The 22765-nt window shown below is 39.3% G+C and overlaps 1 protein-coding gene across 1 annotated transcript in view; it reads right to left on the reverse strand.

Moving 5' to 3' along the window:
* Window positions 1–2957: 2957 nt before the first annotated feature.
* MCCC2 (methylcrotonyl-CoA carboxylase subunit 2) overlaps window positions 2958–22765 on the reverse strand; it is a 78374-nt gene continuing 58566 nt past the window's right edge. Inside the window, exons 11-17 of the mRNA XM_043489248.1 lie at window positions 20572–20644; window positions 17308–17384; window positions 15286–15352; window positions 11327–11483; window positions 10311–10425; window positions 8450–8535; window positions 2958–5544 (exon numbers count right to left, since the gene is read on the reverse strand). Of these exons, the coding sequence (XP_043345183.1) occupies window positions 5427–5544; window positions 8450–8535; window positions 10311–10425; window positions 11327–11483; window positions 15286–15352; window positions 17308–17384; window positions 20572–20644 (693 nt within the window). The 3' untranslated portion in view covers window positions 2958–5426. The remainder of the gene's footprint in view (window positions 5545–8449; window positions 8536–10310; window positions 10426–11326; window positions 11484–15285; window positions 15353–17307; window positions 17385–20571; window positions 20645–22765) is intronic.

Raw genomic sequence — 22765 nt, forward strand, 5'->3', positions numbered from 1 at the left:
TTGATCTAACATATACCTTGATCTAACAATTCCACTACTAGGAATTTGTACTAATAATCATAGTCATATAAAGGAACTACAAGATACTTGTTGCAGCATTATAATAGAGGGAAACCAGAAGCAACCTAAGTGCCCAACAATATGGCAGTGGTTAAATCAAACAGGGCATCTATACAAGCAGTATCAGGCAACATCAAGATTATTGTAGAGGAGATAGTAAATGACATAAAAACATGGCAACAAAGTCACATTACATTAAGTGAAAATGCAGATTACAGAATAAGTTTTTCTGTGAAAAAAATTCCCACAGATAGAAAAAAAGACAATAGTATACAGGAAATTATTAATAGCAGTGATCTCTGGGTGGTGAAATTCCAGGGAACTTTCACTTATTTTCTTCATTTGTCTCTAAGTTTTCTACAAATAACATTGTTGGGTTTTTAATTATAAATCATTTTACAAGAAAAATTATTTTTAATTATCATATAGCTATAGGAATATGATGAATAGAGATATGGTTGAAAATGTTATCTTCTATAGAAATCTCTATATTGGTCCAAGTTCTCCAAAATTCTACTTATTCACATCTTACAGTTAATATCTACTCAATAACACATTTTAAAAAATTCATTTTCTCCAGTGTACTTCTGGCAAGTAGCTCTGGTCACATTTTCTCTTCAGTAAGTTCTCCACTAAATCTCCACCTTCTAAGACCTTGTTCTCCCTCAGACACTTCTCTCCCTTAACTCAAGGAGCAGCTCAAACCTGTGATGTGGGTCACCTTTGTGAAAGAAAAAGCTTCCAGACATGCTGAAATGCTGGCAGCCACAGAAAACCAAATTGCCCTTGCCCTATGGTAAATTTCCCTCCTGAGTCAATTACATAGCTCTCTAGAATACTAACACATGTCATGTGTTTGATATTATACGGAAATCTACATTAAAATTTACACATTAGGCAGACGGCCTTTAGAAGCTGAAATCAGCAAGGAATTGGATTTCCCCTCAAAGCCTCAGAAGGAATACAGCCCTGCCATTTTGATTAGACTTCTGACCTCTAGAAATGCAAGAGAATAATTCTGTGTTTTTCAAGCCACTACAAAGCAGCTGTCTGGAATACTGGTTTGCAAGGATTACCAACACCTGACGTGTAACATCAGCACAGTGAATTACAGAGAGAGCAACCACATGCTGGGTCAGCCTGGTCGGTTCTGGCTCACACCTGTTTCTCATGGAAATAGGGCTCAGAGTGGCTGGTCAATTATACAGTCACCTTCATTATAACCCTCCTCACCTGGAATGCACGCTTGCCTACAAAGGTCAAAGGCAGACAGATAATTCATTTAGCTCCAAGAACAACTTAATCCTTAGCATCCTGACTCCAGATACAAGAGAATTCACGGCACAGTAAATAGTTATTTTAGCATTGTGTGAAAATGATTAAAACCAGCGTCATCATTAAATATTAGTTGTATTTAATTGTGCCATTTACAGAGAAATGTTATAAATGACAGGAGACCATAAGTATCTAGTTCATTTCTTTCATTTCTAAATACTGAATTTCAGAGCCAATCATTAAAAGATCCAGCTTTGGCCAGAGCACTCAACAACAATCACCCTTCCAGAGCACTGTCATCAATACAATTTACAACTAACAAGAACTATGTGATCCTCCCCCACCATCCTAAAAGTCTTACTAATGGTATCATTCAAAAACCTGTTCTTGCCCCTCCCTGTGAAGGTAACATACACCCATTCTCTAGTCATGCCTTGCATGCAGTCATGCACTTTTGATAAATGATCAATTTTTCACTTGCACATTCACCAGTGCCTTCCGCTAGCATGACAAATCCTCACTTGAAAACATTTCCCTTGAAAACTGAAAAAGAGAAGTAATTCTGTCTCTTTTTTATTCTGTAAGTGCCCAGGAAGCCTACTTGAGGACTGTGTATTTCTTAAAATTCTAAGAAATAATCAAAATTCTAAGATATTCATATTATCCTAGCTGAAATTCATTTTTAGTAACCAAAATGTTTAAATTCTCATTACAGAAAAAGTAGTCTTTATGTGTGTTGATGGATGTGCTAAGTAACCACATTGTGGTAATCATTTCACAATATGCAAGTGCATCAAATCATCACATTGTATACCTTACACTTACATAATGTGTATCAATTATACCTAAATAAAGCCCAAGGGCAGGCAAAACCTGCTGCCTGTTTTGGCAAAGCATTATAAATGCTTTTCATCTGATAAAATGAACAAAATATTTTAAGTGTGGTGTTAGTGGTAACCATGATCTTCCTAAAGAAAGGTAAAAACACTTCTAAAATAGCATGAATCTTTCTTTGCCTTGTTGATGGTTCCTACCAATGAAATACCAACTAGTCTTGGTTAAAAAAAAAATCATTGTTTTCTGATATGGATGTAAATTTCAACTGAAAATTTAATATAATTTACTATTTAAAAACACTCACTGTGTTCCTTTGCTGGTTGGCAAACCAGCCGCCACACGGAGGGCAAGGAGAGAGGAGAGGCAGCGGCTCCAGACTGGGAAGAGGCAGGTTCATTAATGCAGGAAACTCACAGACCCGCGTGGAGGCCAGATGGGAGAACCCCCCACCGCTCGCCAGAATCTTAGAAGTTATTGTATAGAGTCCTTATCTGAGTTCAGTTCATGTATTTGGGCCAGATGGTCTCGGCAACACCTTACTTTCTCCACGCTGCTTTTGGCCAACTATGGGAATGGTGGGCGGTCGGGGGAACGGGGAGGAGCCAATGATTGCCCCGTTCGAGGTCAGGGGTCAACTGGCAGTCTCCTCCTCCACAGGACCTCCTCATTCATTCATCTGAAAATCCAACTTACCTCTGAGTTGTGATCTTCTATCTGTACACATCTCAAAGAACTAAACTGACTTCAGATACACAATGCAGCCTAAACTGAACATCATGCACAAATGTTTGAAATATTAACTTTATTAGGAAAGCATTTCATAGTAGTATCAGATCATATAATCAGTCACTTCATTTTAAATACAATTAAAATAGGAACTTTTCATTCATTTGACACATATCTGGGCACCTACCAGTACCAGGCATTGGGGACACAGGTCAAGCAGGAGGATCCCTGATCTTATGGCGCTTACATTCTAGCAAGAAGGCAATATTTTTTTTAAAATGCTTTTATTTCTTATAAACATGTACGTCAGAGGAAGAAAATGGTGTTCTATAAGAACACATAACAGGTGTCTAACCCAGCCCAGGGAAACCACAGAGATAAAAAGTGTTTCAGTAGAAGGGAGAAGAGTTCAGGCAGAGAGAACCTCACAGACTCTAAGAGGGGAAGGACTTTTTAGGTTCAAGGAATTGGAAGAAGTCTAGAATGGGAGGAGTACCCAATGTGAAAAGAGGAGTCAAGGAGATGAGACTTAAGAAGTGATGATCAAGACCCATGGAGGGCATTAGGGGTTTGGCACTTCTAAGTGGAACCAGCGAAAGACATAAGTAAGGAAGCAACATGACAGATGTGCACCTTAGAATGGCCAAGCTAACTGCAGAGTGATGCAGAGACTGGACTAGGGAAGACTGGATGCAGGGAGATGCCTCTTAAGCTCTGCAGTAAAGGACAAAACTAGTGGAGGAATTTAAGAGATGGTCGGGAGGCAAAATCAATTGAACATGAGGATCGAATTCTGAGGTTCCCTAAACCTCTTTGACATAGAGGCCTGGAGCTCAGGGGAGAGCTGTGTTGAGAACTGTCAACACAGGAATCATCCCCATGTGGATGGTCACTAAAGCCATAAGAAAGGCTGAAATGGCCAGAGAGCACACATGAAGCCATGAAAAACACATACATTTAAGAATGAGGAGGAAAAATATTCAGCCACAAAAAGAATAAAAGCTTGCCATTTGCAACAGCAAGAGTGGACCCCAATGTCACTATGCTAAGTGAAATAGGTTAGAGAAAGAGGAACACCACATCTAAATGATATATGTAATCTAAACAACAAAACAAGCTTATACAGAACTGATTAGTGTTTGTGAGAAGGGAGGGGGTGGGGGTGGACAAAATGACTGAAGAGGGTCAAGAGGTAGCATAGGTCCATCGATAAAATAAGTCAGTCCAGGGGATGTAATGTACAGCATGGGGACTACAGTTGATAATGCTGTATTACATATTTGAAATTTGCTAAGCAAGTAAATCTTAAAAGTCCTCATCACAAGAAAAAAAAAAGAGAAAAAATTTCATAACTGTGCATGATGATGGATGATGATTAGACTTATGTTGGTGATCATTTTGTAGTGTACACAAATATCCCATCATTATGTTGTACACCTGAAATTAATATAATGTTACATTCAATTATATCTCAGTTTAAAAAAAGAAAAAGGAAATGTGCCAGGGGCAGGGAGAAGACAGAATGGGGAGCTATTATTTAATAACAGAGCTTCAATCTGGGATGATGAAAAGTGCTGGAGATGGATGGTGGTGATGATTACCAACAACGTGATGTGCTTAACATCACAGAACTGCACACTTAAAAATGGTTACAATGGTAAACTTTACGTGAGGTGTGTTTTGCCACAATTAAAAGGAAAAAAGAGACACTTTTGTGCTATTTGTATCTTTCAGAGTAAGAATGTATTCACACATTGCTAATGAAAAATCAAGACAATGGTGACGGGAAGGAGTAATGAGACAGGCAGCGGGGCCTGCAGAGGAAACTGAAGGAGGACCGGCAAGGAGGCTGGTAGGTTACAGCACGGAAGCCCGGAGCAGCACTGCTGGAAGGAAGTGTCTGACCGATGTGAATGCCCCAGGGAACTGAATCAGGTAAGGCTGGAAAAAGACCCACTGCTTTCGGGAACATGGAGGTCAGTGGTGCCCCTGGAGAGGGCTGCTGACGGTAGAAACCAGAGGCGAGAATGGGTCAGAAAACAGAACCCAGGGTGCAGACAGCCAGAAGTCTGATGCTATGGAGAGGAGGAGGATGGTGGCTGGAGGGGAAAGTAACAGATGCTTTTTTTTTTAAAGTACATTAAAATATCACCATGCATAATTGGCAAAGCAATCACGTCAGTGGAAATACAATTTTATGTTTAAAATATCTCAATAATACCTGGAATTTAAAGATTACAGAACTTCTGATACTTCTTATGGCTTAGAAAGGATAACTCTAAATTATTTCCTTCCTTCTAAGCATGGAAGAGTTGAGCCATAGAAAGCTTTTTCTAAGAGAATTTACAAGGAATTGCACTTCATCAGATAAATATCTTCACTGATTTTTTTTTAAAGGTAGAAAAGTACAGTGCACTGTGTTAAAGCACTTTTACTATTAATAGACATGTTGAAAAAGTCTACAATTTTAAGGCTACAAATGTATTAATTTTCAGTACACGTCCAGTAGAAGATGCTTTATATTCCAATCACATCCTCAAGATGCCGAAGTTAGTCTTCTGGATGGGTGCATTGAGGGCAGCACTAAGACTGAGGCCCAGGACCAGCCTGGTGTCCACTGGATCAATAATCCCATCATCCCACAGCCTGAAAAAAGACCAAAAAGTGAGTGACTATGAATCCTGCCCCAAACACCCAGGTATACTCAACAATGCCTAAAAGTGCTAAGGAGGTCTTTCTGCAGGTAATATATGCATCCCCTGATGAGCTTCTGTGTATTATAATCTCACAATAGAAACCATGATCAAGAACAGGAGAGAGGAAGAAAAGAAAAATGACTTGTCTCAGGCCCCACAGAATGTCAAGTTGAACTTGAGGCTTTAGGAGCAGCTTACTACAAGGAACCTCAAAATAAACCCTGGTTTTAAAATAATTTATTTCATGAAAAGCTTTCCCATCCCTCCTCTGTCCACACAAACATTCAAACCAAAATGATATATTACTGCTATTATTGTGGAGATCCATATAAACCAAGCTAAGAGTCTCTAACCAAAGCCCCCACTGAAAAAGGTATAGTCCCCCAAACTCCTAAGAAACTATGAAAGTTATTAAATAGACTTCAGTCCATTTTATTAATAAAATAAATATCTTCATATGTAGTTCTTTATTTTTTGCTACAACAGGAAAAGCAAGTAATGGTTTTAAACTGATTTCAGAAAAAATTTACAAGTAGATATCCTAGTTTGCTATTCATGGACAACCTCACATTTATACAGAAAAATGAATAAGAAACAATATTTTTAAAGGTCATTAGTGGATGTCAGGTTTGCTTTTTGTAAACAAACTGCCTTCAGTATCTAGACATAGCATCAATTATTAAACCATACTTACATTGACAGACCATGAATCAAATCTTTGCTCATAAAACATTCATAACAAGTACCCTAAAGTATCAACAGGCAATCAAAAAATTATTTTTGTAACCTGTTCAATTGATTATACACTCCCTCTGAAGCCTGCATGCCTCTGTGCTCAGTCATGTCCAACTGTTAGCAACAACATGGACTGTAACCCCCCGCCAGGCTCTGCTGTCCATGGAATTTTCCAGGTAAGAATACTGGAACGGGTTGCCACTTCCTTCTCCAGGGGATCTTCCCGAACCAGGGATTGAACCTGCGTCTCCTGCATCGGCAGGCAGATTCTTTACCATTACACCACCCGGGAAGCCCTTCTGGAACCTACAGCAGAGTAACATAGCAAGCACAATGATATCAAGGTTGCTCCAGGTAAGAGGTCCTTAATCAAATGTCTGGATAAGTTTGGTTATAAAAACAACTGAGAAGAAGAAAATTGGCATGCTGTGCATGTAACATGTACGGACTAAGAAAAACACAGGAGGTTACAGTACAGATGATGACAGAGCTCTCTGAAAAGACACACCAAGCCACATTAAAGCCTAAACAGACCAGGAAATTTATTATTAAACAGATTTATCAAACTGAAGGAAGGTGCCATAAGCTGGCTTAAAAATCCTTTCATCTTTGAAACAAAGTTGGTATATCCATGCTACCAATTGTGTTAACAGAGTAAACATCTACAAATTAACAGAAAAACCTTAGTCTTTCAATATGAAATCCCAGAGATAAGTCTAACTGGGTCATATGCTCTCCTGCCTTGAATATACTCCATTAAAAATAGTAATAACATAAGTATGAAAATAATAAGGGGTTCAGTCTAGTTAGGGATGAAAAATTAATGGCTCACACAAAATATGCTATTTTTCAAAGTTTAATATTCCAATTGTCCTTGTGAATTTCAAAGTCTTATGTACAAGCAAAGTTACAGGTGAGCTTATAATGTATACTTTCTCTTTAACTTTTTATATGATTTTCTATTCCCTCTTGGCTTCTACTGGCTATTACGTAAGCCTGTTTCAATGAGGGCAAAAAAGAACATACAATTTCTCAGACCAAAGACTATATAAAATATTCTGTTCTTAATTAAGTGAATCAATGACCAGCCACAACAAAATACACTTGGATATTTGCTTTCAGAAATACATATTAACAAGAAACAGGTTTTTCCAAAATCCCAAATGGTATTAATTTAAAATTGTGAATGCTCTGGGAGATAAGTATGTTCAGTCATTGCAGCCCCCCAACACCAGGAGCAGAGTCTGCCTCAAAAGATGCATTCAAGGGACTGACATGGATTCTAACTTTTGATTTTCCTTTCTCCCTTCTCTCTGATTTCTCCAGTAAATGACACAAATCACAGCATAATCTAATTTTAAAAGACACAAATAGTTATTTTCTTTTTTCCATCTGCCCAAAGGATAAAAGGAAGACATGAAGCTTAAATTATTCTTCAGAATGCAGAACATTAAAGCTGTGGAAAAGGAGGTCGGAAAGCACACACACGTCTCCAATGGGGACAGCTGGGATAATTTATTACCTCATTTAAGTGGTGTAAGAAACAAACAGATAAGAACCACACATGGTATGTGAGGTAATTGCTTAGTGTTGACACGTGAACCCTGGCTCTGAATAATCACCTTCTGAATACACCAGGCTCACTTGCTAAGTGTCACTAAGTGTTTGACCATTGTCATGTTTAAATGGGGTAAGAGCAAAATAATCAGAGAGGGGGATGACAGGGATTCATGTGTCTGAGCAAAAATTATTGCAGAACTAATTCCTGAAAGTGACACAGCCAGGATGATAACTCAACTTCCCAGCCCAGTGTGGTCCACCTCTGGCCCCAGTGTGGTCCAGGCCTTGGACCACTCAACTAGGAGTGGGCTAAGGGAAGAGGCGGGGAGAGTGGCAGGATCAGACCAACAGGGATGGATCCAAAGTCCAGCCTGGAAGAAGAGCCAGCATTTCAGCAGCAGGCATTTCCATCACAGACACAGCAGTACAAAATTGTGTCCAAAAGTTATTTTTTGGTTCCCACGAGGGCTAGATGATGCCAACTGCTCAGATCTCATAAAGCTATTGCTCTGACTGTCAAGATGTGCCCATCAAAGAGTTGGTTATTCTCTGACTCCCACCTTGCACTGGAATAGTAAGGGTTTCCTTCCTCTTCAAACCTCTTAATGATGGGTTCTTTTAAAGCTGCTTCATCAGCACTGGAGAACTGAAAGAAAAGGGATCATGAGTAAGTCCTCCTGCAGGGGAACGACGAATCCACTCAAGAGAACCTCAAGGGAAAAGGGGGCAACAGATCTCATGAATGACAGTGTTAGAACCAACATCTGAACAGTGAGGTGTAGATTACGTGTGATGCTTTAACATATATGATCTCACCTGAGACGTGAGTATCTAATAAATTAGTGCAGTTACATCTCTCTCATCAGAGCCAATATCCTGAAGTTACTTAACATAAGGTCAACACCAAGGTTATCACATATTTCAGCAGGGTAGAGCAACTGGATATGAATTATACAACATAACAAAAGGGTTACATTACATTCAACAGCTTCTGTTTAAGGAGGTGGAGAAGTTGGGGATTTTCATTCAAAATAGCCAAAATTTTAAAGATTTTAAAGTTTAAAGGGATAAGACAATAAACCACATTTTAAATAATCTCTGCAATTTTCTAGATAGCTGAGATTTTTCTATAATTAACATTTAAGGGCTTGCCCATCCATATTGCCAGAAACAAGTGATAATTAATTCGGACTGCAAACTCTTTATGCAAATTAATTTTGAAATCCTGAAAAGTATTTTCAACTTAAAGATTTTTTTTTTTCAAATAAATCCAAGCTTTTCTTATGTACTTTCATTGGTTAATGTCATTTATAACTCAAAAATTTAATGGGAAAACCACTAAAATCCTACACTTTCCTTTAACACATAAAAATAGATGAATTCATATATCTGTATACCAAAGTAATCAAATGACTATTTAATAAGGTATCACTATGCTGGGCTAGCATTTAAGACATGTCTTCAAAACATCAGGTAGAATTTCATAGACCCCACTCCTCCATGCCCCTCTGCACACACAAAAGTGAGGCTTTCCTTTTGCTTGGATACTAGTCAGCACTAAAGTGAACCTGAAACCTCAATTCCACAGAATTCCTGTCGCTTGGGATGAGAGGCGTGGATGAGATGCATTCAGGGAGGCAGGAACCACCCTCTGGCTTTAGACTATCCTCACTCCACACACCAGGCGGTTGACCAGGTGATCAATCTCTTAATGACAGAACTGAGAGCCTAGAAAGGCAGGGCCTCCTCTCTGCTGTGCCTTACTATGATGAAACAGTGCATCCAAGCAACTTCAGGAACATTCACCAATCACGAAATAGTTGTAAGTTATAAAAAACTATAATGCCAAATTTCAGATGAATCTCTAACAGACACAAACAAAAGACTCCATCTAAAACCAGTCATTTGCTGATCTGCCTTTCGTTAAGCTTCCAGGGTCCTTTCCAGCCTTCTTCATCGATACTTTCACAATGTAATAATGGTATTCAATTCTCATTATAGGACAGGGCCTCCCACTCAAGGTATCCTAAACAACAATCTACAAGTGAAATAGGAAACAAAATTCTGCGGCTTTAGATCATAAAACCAAAGACATAAGTCAGGTTTATTTAAATCTCTTTCACTGCAAATAACTAAGAATCAAACACCTTTATGCCTCAGGCACTCACAGACAAGAGTTCTGAAGTGTTTCCTTAGAGATTCTAAAAAATGTATAAATTACTACAAGAAGTTACTTCAAATGAAATGGCTTTAAAAAGAGAGATGGAGAATGTGGAGGTCTAAGTTGCTAAAACAACTTCCAGGCCAGCATCTTCTAGGTGAAGCCAGGCCCTGCATGTTGGAACCGTGTCCATGAACTTGGAGGGGTTCTGGGTGCCTGCTCCCCGGCTCCTGCCTGGGGAAACTCAAACAGTAGTTTACCTGTTTCCCTTCCCGTGCTCTCTGGTCCTTTGCTACTGTCGCCAACACGTTAGCTGCCTGCTCTCCTCCCATCACTGATATGCGAGCATTTGGCCACAAGTAGAGAAATCTTGGGCTATGCAGGGAGAAATGAAAGAATGATCAAATGAATTCACCATACAACACAGAGACTTGCAGAGGCTCATGTTTACCTTTTAAATTAGTGGTTCTTCATTCTGGGTGCATGCTATAATTATCTGAAGATTAACAAAAACAAAAACAATGCCTAGAACCTACGGCAAGCTAATCTCCAGCAGTGGGGCTTCAGCATGGTAGAATTAGAATCTCCAGGTGATTCTAATGTCTGTTTTGATGAATTATATTTTTCCATCTTATTTTATTATTCCAATTTATTGCCCAAATTTACTGGGCAAAAATGTATTCAAAAGATCTTCTTCTTATGTGTGGTTATATGCCATTTTCATTCCTAAAATTGGTGATACATCACCTTCTCCCTTTATTTTTTAGTTTTAACAGGGGACTCTCAAGTTTGTAACCCTTTTAAACAGCAACTTTGGGCTTTCCTGATTCTTCTATCTTTATAATGTTTGTGCTTTATTATGTCCTGTCTCTATTTTTCTTGTTTTAATATCCTGCTCTTCTTTGAACTTCTTGGGCTAGCCGCTCGGCTCAGTAGTTTTCAGCCTTACCTCTTTTCCAGTATATATATGTAAAGTCTACACACCTTCTTCAAAACAAGACTTTAGCTGCATCACACAAGTTATGATATGATATATAGTATTTTCATTATCAGCCATCTCAAAATATGTCCTAAATCCCACTTTGGATTTCTTCCAAGTGGTACCTTTAGCATTAAATTTCATTTCACCCCTCCAGAGGATGCAAATTATGGCCTAATTGATTGGGATTTGTGAATGTCATTTTATGTTTCAAATAAACTTGAAATAAACTAACCATTCATAATTATACCTGAAGTATTATTCACTCTTTCAGAGAAAGTCATGACAACCACCTACCTATATGCTCTGCCACACATCCCGTAGTTTCCAGCCCCGTAAGATCCCCCAATGATGACAGTTATCTTCGGCACGTTGGCACAAGCTACGGCAGTCACCATCTTGGCACCATCCTTGGCAATTCCTTCAGCTTCATAGTCTCGACCAACCATAAATCCTACGAGGAAAGAACAGAAAGAGAGCCTCAGGGTGATGAGATTAATGTGCACAGTCATTTTCACCAAGGTACTGCAGGGACATCTTGTCAAACTATATATATTTTACCAGAGGTCTCTCACCCTAATAAAATATTTATATGTGAAATACACACCTTCCCAAATTTATTTTTAAGGCTAAAATAAAATTTTCTCTAATCATTTAAAAAATTGCTTAAATGTTTCATCTGGATACACACAGAAATCTTCAGACAAGATAACAATGCCACATATCTTCAAGAAATTAATCTCAAAACTACAGCTTGGTGAGGAAAGAACAGGACGAGGCAAGTTAAGGAAAAAGTACTGGGGCAAGTCCAACCATGAAAATGCGGGTTTCAGGGCTCACTGACCTGGTTCACAACATAGATTATTCCTTCTGAAGTGCTGCTTTAAAACTTTGAGGAAATAACATTAATGCTTCAGAGAGATGCTCAGAGTCCCTGTCAGTGACTCAAGAGCAAGATAAAAGAATTCTCATTATCATTACAGGATCCTTCTACTTCTCCAAGCTCCCAGCTCTGTTGAAACTGATCTACAGCCTCACTGGGCCTTCCAGGCCTTGGGGTCCTTTTCCTCTTCACCTTACAGACACCAAGTCAGGCTTCATCTGTCTCCCTCCCCATATGCAGAGTCACATGTCTACTTGATAGTTGCTGTTCTTGCTCCTGCATTGGGTAATTCAATTCAACCACTTTTTCTGAATCACCTGTACTTGCTGTGGCTACAACAATACTGATACAACAACCCTTGCCCTCACCAGGAACCATCTGCTTCCTCTAGGTACCCACCCCAACCCTCTGAATTGGGCCCTCAGAACAGCTCAGAAACTCCTTTATCCATCTTAGCTTGACTCCCTGTAACATTTCCACAATCAGTTCAGCTCAGTTCAGTCACTCAGTCGTGTCTGACTCTTTGCGACCCCATGAATTGCAGGCCTCCCTGTCCATCACCAACTCCCGGAGTCCACTCAAACCCATGTCCATAGAGTCGGTGATATCATCCAGCCATCTCATCCTCTGTCGTCCCCTTCTCCTCCTGCCCCCAATCCCTCCCAGCATCAGGGTCTTTTCCAATGAGTCAACTCTTCGCATGAGGTGGCCAAAGTACTGGAGTTTCAGCTTCAGCATCAGTCCTTCCAGTGAACACCCAGGACTGATCTCCTTTAGGATGGACTGGTTGGATCTCCTTGCAGTCCAAGGGACTCTCAAGAGTCTTCTCCAACACCACAGTTCAAAAGCATCAATTTTTCGGCACTCAGCTTTCTTCACAGTCCAACTCTCACATCCATACATGACCACTGGAAAAACCATAGCCTTGACCAGATGGACCTTTGTTGGCAATGTAGTGTCTCTGCTTTTTAATATGCTGTCTAGGTTGGTCATAACTTTCCTTCCAAGGAGTAAGCGTCTTTTAATTTCATGGTTGCAGTCACCATCTGCAGTGATTTTGGAGCCCAAAAAAATAAAGCCTGACACTGTTTCCACTGTCTCCCCATCTATTTCCCATGAGGTGATGGGACCAGATGCCATGATCTTAGTTTTCTGAATGTTAAGCTTTAAGCCAACTTTTTCACTCTCCTCTTTCACTTTCATCAAGAGGCTTTTTAGTTCCTCTTCACTTTCGGCCATCAGGGTGGTGTCATCTGCATATCTGAGGTTATTGATATTTCTCACGGCAATCTTGATTCCAGCTTGTGCTTCTTCCAGCCCAGCGTTTCTCATGATGTACTCTGCATAGAAGTTAAATAAGCAGGGTGACAACATACAGCCTTGATGTACTTCTTTCCTGATTTGGAACCAGTCTGTTGTTCCATGTCCAGTTCTAACTGTTGCTTCCTGACCTGCATACAGGTTTCTCAAGAGGCAGGTCAGGTGGTCTGGTATTCCCATCTCTTTCAGAATTTTCCACAGTTTATTGTGATCCACACAGTTGAAGGCTTTGGTGTAGTCAATAAAGCAGAAATAGATGTTTTTCTGGAGCTCTCTTGCTTTTTCGATGATCCAGTGGATATTGGCAATTTGATCTCTGGTTCCTCTGCCTTTTCTAAAACCAGCTTGAACATCTGGAAGTTCACAGTTCACATATTGCTGAAGCCTGGCTTGGAGAATTTTGAGCGTGTGAGAATTTTACTAGCGTGTGAGATGAGTGCAATTGTGCGGTAGTGTGACCATTCTTTGGGATTGCCTTTCTTAGGGACTGGAATGAAAACTGACCTTTTCCAGTCCTGTGGCCACTGCTGAGTTTTCTATCTCAAATATCGACTCTTTAAAAGTTCTCAGCCCCTACCCACCACTCCACCGCCCCTCTTGTCCCTGTGAATGATTTTACCTTGAAAAAGAAGACAAGCCATTTCACCTGGCTTTCTGCAACCCTTCTTTCTCTCACCATAAAGAACAACATAATCATGCTGCCTTTCTTCCTTTACTCTCATCTCTTGGAAGAAATTAAAGTTACTCAAAGATTGTCCCTTTCTCTTCTCTCTGGGTGTTTTCTATTCCCACAGCTTTAAGTACCATCTCCATGGATGCCTCCATGTTCACCTCCAGCTAACACACCTGTGCTCAAGGCTGCTCAACTGCCCATCACATATCTCCAAATGGATGTCACTCAGGCCCCTCAAATACAGTGTTGTAACCTAACTCTGCTGTCTGTCCCCAACACACCTAAAAATAAAATACAACAAAAATGTAGGAAACTTCCAAGCACACAGTTTAACTTACTGGAGGTTAATAAACAATGAATCATTATTAGAAACCAGGTCTCTGGACTAGCAAAGCTTCAGAAGACTTTCACATGACCTCTTAGAAGGTCGGCCACACAGGGTCCTCTCTGGCCGCACCTGGATACGACTTCTCTCAAGAGTCATCTAACCAAGGATCTTCAACTCAAGAACAGCACCAGATGAAGATGTTTTAGTACCAGTACTGTGTAAAGCCCTGCTAACTGTCAAAGGCCAAACTCCTTCTCATTAAGGCATGCCTGATCCCAGCAACTAATTAAGGGGCTTCCCTTCCTTTGAACCTGAGATAACCATGCATGACTCTAAGGTAGAAAAAGTTTCCAGCTAAGCTACATATTAGAGTGCTTCCTATATGTCAAACACCAGGCAACACACAAAAAGTATAAATAAGAAAGTCGGAGAATTCCAGGAAAAAGAACTTAAGAATCATAAGAGCCCTTAAAAAGTCATTTTATCCACCTTATTACAATGATCCGTGGGTCATGACATTGGACAGGTGACATCGGTCATATTGTTCTTCGGAGTCACAACTCCAATTCCAGACTTTGGTTCAGGATATGAGTGTCCATTTAAAAAACATGTTGCTTCGGGGAGAATTACACAATGAAAGATGAGGAAAAGGGAGGACCAGAGCATGTTCTTGAAATCTTTTAAGGGCAACAAAGTATGGGAAAGGGACCAGGGGTCAGACAACATCCTCTGGCACTGATGACAGTGGGACTGGCTCAGAATACTGCTGCTTTCTGGGTGGGTGGGTGCAGATACGCAGGAGTAAAAGGAAGTCACTTGAATGTGGTGCATGAAACTCAAAAACTGCTTTGCTAAGAAATATGCATAAACTCCTCCAAATCTTTAAGATTCATGAAGCATTAACCTTTGAAGATAATCTAGAGAGAGCAAGTCCAATCAAGTTTTCTGTTATGATGGAAGTGTTCTATGTTGGCACTGCCCAATACGTGAGACATATTGGACAGTGCAGCTCTGAAATAAATGCAACCAAACTGGTGAAACTATTTTCTTACCAGTAATATTTTGAAGGAAGAGCAGAGGAATATTCCTTTGGCAGCATAACTGGATAAAATGAGCCCCCTATAAGCAAGTAAAAGAAAAATCTTTATAGAGGAGGTTAACAAATCTGTAATCACCATGCATCCTGCAAACACCACACTGGGGTCAAAGCAAGAGCACCCTCTGCTTGGCTAGTCTGACCTGACGGTAACAGTAATGGTAATACCACAGTGAGGACCCACTGTCAATGGAACACATGACTGTGGTTTGCACTGAACCTGTGTTGCCCAAGTACCTGTGTGATCACTGGCATACGACCATACCACAACTCCTGTGTCAGAGACGACACCAATCACTAACATGCCAAACAACAAGGAAAACTTAAGGAACAGGGAAGAAAGAATTGCTTGTCAATGAGGATTTCTGAGTCTCACCATAAGGCATTCTCTGGTTCTCCACTTTTAAAAGGATTGAATATAAATCCTTCTGGGATATCTATGTTTTGATGATCATCTGAAATTCTTTCATGCACCACGGTTATAGTAAAATATATCTTTCCTACCAACGTGTTTCAAATAAATGGGATTTTAGATAAGTGCTAGAGACCCTTTAACCTTAAGCTAAGGAAATTAGTTAATGACACAAAAATATTCCTTTCCCTATTTTTCTAAAGATTATATGAGTAAAAGAACAAGTAAACCATTTGTTTCATATTTTACTCTCTATTCACAGATGCCTTTAACTTAGCTGAAAATGCCTTGGCAAGTACAAGATGGCAAAGCAATTGCTCAACCTCAAATACGAGGATGAAGAAATCACACAGACTTGTGTGGCTTAACTTCAACAAATGAAATGTCAGACTGGGGCCAAACACAGCTCTTCTCCTGGGCTTATCTGTGACAAGCCAGCAAATAAAATGAGGTGGAGTTTGCTGACCCCAGTCTGACATATTCTCTATTGAAATATGCATATTATACAGTCATTAAAAGTCACTGTATTAGGAATATTTAGTATTTTAGGAAACACTCACTATACACACTATTAAATGAAAGCAAGCAAAATCTCTCTATAAATGGCAGTACCCATTCTGGTTTTTGTTTTTTGTTTTTTAAAGAGAGGGAATTAAAAACAAAACTAAGGAATATAATAAAATGCTACCCAATAAAATGCTACTCTTGTTTCTGCTAAGAGTGTAGCTGACTTTTCTGTTCTTTATTTTTACTTTACTTTCATCTTATAAACACAGTGGGGAAATGACAATGAATACAGAATCCAGAAACCAACTTTACTGGTAAAACGTTCCACCAAAGACAAATTCTTCCTAATTAGGGTATGAAAGTGCTTAATTGCCTCAGTAAGAGACGCTTCACGTTATTATTTATCTACCTTATGAAGAGGAAAAACAAAACACTAAACATTTTTATTTTCTTAAGAAAACATTTTATCAAATAAGTACATGAATTACATTTATCCAAGTTTAGGTAAATAATGAAACAATGATGTATGAAACTGAATACTGAACCAAAAAGGTATTCATTAATTTCCTCTCTTAAAACCAGAGCTTCAGTAACACTTCTCACTATCTTCCTGTTTCCAAAAAGTGAAAATATAATCAGGTTAAAATGATGACAGGATAGAATAGAGCAGATCACGTCTCAGAACTATAAGAACAGTATTAATAGCTCTGAATCCCTCAAGTGCATGAAATACTATCAAGACAAGTATTTCCATATTCTTAGAATATATACACACAATCCATAGCAGTTATAATTCAAGTATTAGAACTTTCCTAAAATAGTCATTTGTATCTTAATAGTGCTCAAGACAGTTCATCATGTTTATGTAAACCTTCATAAAGCTGTCTCAAACAAATATGCACACACATACATCATCACATGCTCACATACACACAGTGTTGTGTTTGCTAAGGCATCTGGTTAAATATTTGAAAGTTTCCATGCAATAAATTTTCACTCATTACTTGATATGTTTAAATTAAAACATGAAAACCTTGGAACATTTTTAACAGTACTTGCCTTTTTTGCCGATTCAGAAAAGAGAACTCCATTGTTTCCAACGATACCTATTGGGTATCCAAATATTCTAGCAAATCCTCAAAAGAAAATTGGAAAAAAAAAAGATGTATGTATTTCAGAGGGCTTTTAATTCACAACAAGCAGACATATTTATACATTGTTTAATTTCAAATCAATGTTTAAAAGGTAGAGATTTCATCTATGGTGCAAAACAGCTCAGGGCACGATTTATTTCTAAAGCACTAAAGTCTTGGATTTATGCTTTCTTGAAAGGGTTGTGTCACATGTAAAGTAAATTACCCACTTGTCTGATGGACAGGTTTGGTTAGATGATTGGGCCAGTGTGTCATCCATTCACTCACATAACATGTATGTAAGAGCATGTACTATGTACCAGACACAGAGAGTATTCTGAACCAGAACAAGTCAGAGACATGGACCCCTTAAAAGGTCAATGTCCAGAGTTATCAGCCAGTTTCAAGTGACCAGCTTGCCCTAAAATACCTGTGTTAATGATATCCCTTTGAAATAAAGGGGATAAACCCAGCAAAGACAAATCTTTTCAAAAAGCAGGAACAATCAAGCCTGGTGGTAACCGAGCTGAAGGTAAGAAATACAGTTAAACTTAGAAGAATGTATCGCCCCGCTTCCCTTTTCTCTCTGCTTGCATCTTTTTCTTCCTCCCTTTCACAAGTTTTGTTTTTGTCTCACCACCACTTCCACTACCACTCCAAATACCCACTACACACACATACACACACATACACACACATATACACACACATACGCACACACATACACACATACACACACATACACACACACATACACACACATACACATACACACACATACACACACATACACACACATACACACACATACACACACACATACCAGAAGTAAGAGAGAAGAAAAATGGTGACGAAAACCCTGTTATTTTGAGAAGTAGATACTTTAGGTGATTCTAAGATGCTATTTTGTAAATGTTAAGGATGTGACTAGAGACATTTCCAAACCTACTGAAATACAGACAGGTGTCAAGTAGCTGGTAGCCAAGTATCAACAAACTGGGCTTGTGAGAGTGGGTCACAGAAGTATGCCACCAGTTCCTGGACCAGGCTCCGTCTCCAAGCTCAAGCTGGACAGGCTGCCGCTAAGACCCCCAGTGCAGGGGGCCCAACATAAAGCAGGTGCTCAAAAAGTGAATGGATAAGAGAGAATGTCAACCTTAAGACTTACTTTAGTTCTTTTCTCTGGCTTTGTCTTGATTTGTTTTTAAAAATTCTTATGGCTATTTAAGAATAACCAACAGAGAATAAGATGGTTGGATGGCATCACCTACTCAATGGACATCAATTTGAGCAAGCTCCAGGAGTTGGTGATGGACAGGGAAGCCTGGTGTGCTGCAGTCCATGGGGCCACAAAGAGTCAGACACGACTGAGTGACTGAAGTGAACTGATGGCTATTTAATGTGATAAAATGAAACACTGATTTGATGGTCACCTATATTTCTCCTGGCCTTTCAGACTAAAATCCCAGCCAAAACCCTATGCTGCACCCCCTAAATGGCACTGCCACTTACAGAGGCAGTTCAGAGAGGGGCAAACTTGCCCAGAGCTCTAGCAGTCCACTCAGTCCTGGCCTGTCCCACAGAAGGAGCTGGGAATCTGGCCCCTGTCTCAGCAATAAGGTGCCAACCCTGAAGGTGTTCTGCCCTGTTAACTATTGAGACTTTCCATCCATCCTTAGTTCTGTTGAGTAGGCACATCCCTCGCTACACTAGGGTCACCTACCCATGAAGGGAACATCTTCACCAACTTCCTATGGGTCAAACAAAACAGTGAAATGTCTGTGAAACCCCTCTGGTTAAGTGCAGGGGCAGGAGGAAAGCTGTAAGAACCGCCAACAGCACCAGATCCTTGGAGAAATCTGTTCTCCCTCCTTGCTCCCACTCACGCCCCCTCCCCTCTCATTCCCCACCTCATCCTCTCTCCCTCCTCCCTCACCGCTCATTCCCTCCTCCCTCCACCTCTCATTCCTCTCTTCTTCCTCTCACTCCCCTCCCCTCCCCTCAATCTTATTTGAATTCCAATACAGACTAAAAGAAATGGAGGAAAGTGGATATAACTCTGGTATTTTAGGGGGCAAAGGTACCATAAATCTTTTAGCAAGTCCAGGGCAAATACATAAAAAGAGATGACAAAGACAGCCCATCCATCTTCAAGAAAGAAGCTGAAACAGTTCTGACTTGTTTTAAACTGCTGCCCAATGAGGGTTACATCCTGAGCTTTTTGGTGACAAATCCTGTCTATATATCAAACAAAAGGCTCTTAATCACTTAAACACCTACATACAAACACATAAATTCCACTCCCAGTATGAACCCTTCTCTTGCTCATAAATCAGAACAGAAGAAAGTGCTGTGACTTATCCTTAAACCTCAATGTATATTTGCAATTTGGATTTTTGCAGCTACTTGTTATCTCTACTCTGATATGTTATCTTCAGATTAACTACTACATTTTGGAGCTTCTACAAGACCATATAAAATGCCTAAATTTGTTTTGCTGTTTGTCCAAGACAGATTATCATGGATCTGGTGTCTATGTTTCAAATATTTTTTTTTCCAAAGGCCTACAAACAACACTTTAGGTAAATGAATTAACTTTTATAAATATTCTTATTTTGCTTTTTCAGACTTGATATTCTGTCCTGTATTCTCAGTCTAGTATTTGTGCACATCAACATAAGATCTACACAGAAAAAAAAAAAATTAAAAAAAAATTTAAAAAAAAAAAAGATCTACACAGAGACAGTGAGAAGGTTTAACTCAGTCTACAGTTTTCTGGGAAACTAAAACATCACATGAAACTTCACAGTTGAATTGAAGACTAAAGAATGAAGAAGACCATGCTGAAATTTTCAAAACAATTATAGCTATCCAGAGAAATAAAAAGAACTACAAATATTTTGTTAATTTTACAATGATAAGAACCTTTTTATACAGCTAAGGCCACAAAGTTACAGAATAAGGGCCTGGACCATAGGACTTTGCCCTCATGATTTTCAACTCTGGATTCATAAAGCCATTCAGCTGCAAATGATCCTTACAAAACACTTCCTCTTGAATACTGACTCACACATTTGTACTGCTCTAAATAACAAAGCTCATGCCAAGTGCATCAGAGGCGTGAGACAAGAGATCATTTGTTTTCAAAGCATCACAAAATGTTCATATTTTCAATTCTTCATCTTTATACCTGTAACTAATGTGTCTCCATATAAGGCTTTGAACTCATTGAACTTGCTTCCATCCACGATTCTAGCAATGACCTAAGAGGAAAAAATAACAATGTCCCTGAGAAATTTTATTATAAAAGGCTTTCTGCATTCAAGTTATTCATAAGGAAAACAAATTCTTAATGAAGTTGTCACTTTCGCAAAATTTCACCCTGTTCAGAAAATCTCAGTAGAATTTCACTTGACTTGTGTGGTTAATGCCCTGAAGTCATTCTGAGTCCTGATATTACACTTCACTATAAAAGCAACAGTACCACATGGCCAACCTAGACCAACCTAGGTTGGTCACAGACCAACGTAGATAGCATATTAAAAAGCAGAGACATTACTTTGCTGACAAAGGTCCATCTAGTCAAAGTTATGGTTTTTCCAGTAGGCATGTATGGATGTGAGAGTTGGACTATAAGGAAAGCTGAGCGCCGAAGAACTGATGCTCTTGAACTGTGGTGTTGGAGAAAACTCGAGAGTCCCTTGGAGACTCTCTGCAAGGAGATTCAACTAGTAAATCCTAAAGGAAATCAGTCCTGAATATTCATTGGAAGGACTGATGCTGAAGCTGAAACTCCAATACTTTGGCCACCTGATGGTAAGAACTGACTCATTGGAAAACACCCTGATGCTCGGAGAGATTGAAGGTGGGAGGAGAAGGGGAAGACAGAGGATGAGATGGTTGAATGGCATCACCGGACGTGAGCTCATGGACATGAGCTTGAGGAAGCTCCGGGAGTTGGTGATGGACAGGGAAGCCTGGTGTGCTGCAGTCCATGGGGTCGCAAAGAGTCACACACGAATGAGTGACTGAACTGAACTGAATCACATGGCATCCTACAAGGGCTGAGAAGCAGAGAAGCAGAGACTATAAGGGCTGGTTACTGGACTCAGAGCTTCAAGATCTGTCAAATGTATTAGCTGAGGGCCAGGGATTCAATCAGAAAGCAAGGACCCACTGCATAGAACAGGGAAGCATACTCAATATTTTGTAATAACCTAAAGGGCAAAGAATCTGAAAAAGAATATATGTGTGTACACACACACACATATGCATATTTTACATATATGTAAAACTGAATCAGTATACTGTACACCTAAAACTAACACAACATTGTAAATCAACTATACTTCAATTAAGAGACTGCATTAAAATAAAAAGAAGAAAGAAAGAAAGGTCCAGCCTTAGAGTCAGAAGACTTAGGCTCCAACCTAAGGTATCACGTAAAATTTGTGGGTCATCTGTGTGCCCTGGAGTAAGTCAATTAGCCCCCCTGAGTCTCAGTTCCCACTTCTGCAGACATAGAACAAAGTTGTGAAGTGTGATGAACTAGTGACAAAGGAATCTAAGAAAATAATGCTGAGATGAAGAACCAGCTCTGACTCCCAACGTCTCCCAGCTCCATCACTGAGAAACTGGAGTCATAGGCTGGTTACCTAAAATCCGCAAAACCTCAGTTTCCCCATCTGTTTAATAATAATAATACTTAAGTGCTAATAATAAAGCACACTGCCTGGCACTCTCTGAAAGGCAGCTGTTATTAAGTCTTCAATAAAGGTTCACTGATTCTGAATCTGACAGGTATTTCTACATACACACATGTACATATACATGTAATTAATCTATAGAAATCAAAGTTACCAGATAATCCTCAATGCTCAGCATTAAACATCAGGACTATTTCAAAGTGTTCTAAACCTGAAGCATATTCCAAATTTTTTCAGAACCTATTTTAGATGCTATGCATCATTTTTTCAGTCCAATTCCAACCTCCTTTTCCCTGCTTACCATGTCAATCAAAGACATATTTTACAAGATGCAAAGGCTGAAAAATGAGTGAATAACTTACTTTGAATTATGTTTTAGTTATTTTCCTTAAAAGGTCCAATAATATAATGGGGACATAACAGTTGTCTAAGTGCTATGGAGCTCTAAAATTACACCTTTTGAAAAACAAACATATGACAATGACCATTCTTCCATACAAAAGTAAAATCATTCAAGGTCAGAGAAACCTGGGGCCACTTAACATGAAACTCCCTTCTATTTGCTTTATGGTGAAGCTCATTCAACTACATAAAATATACTAACTCATCTTCCCAAAGAAGTAAACTTTAGGAAGCAGACATATCACATGATATTGTTCCTATTTGTAGGAGCGGAAA

This window comes from Cervus canadensis, chromosome 16 (assembly GCF_019320065.1).
Source record: "Cervus canadensis isolate Bull #8, Minnesota chromosome 16, ASM1932006v1, whole genome shotgun sequence".
In the NCBI taxonomy this organism is placed as follows: Eukaryota; Metazoa; Chordata; class Mammalia; order Artiodactyla; family Cervidae; genus Cervus; species Cervus canadensis.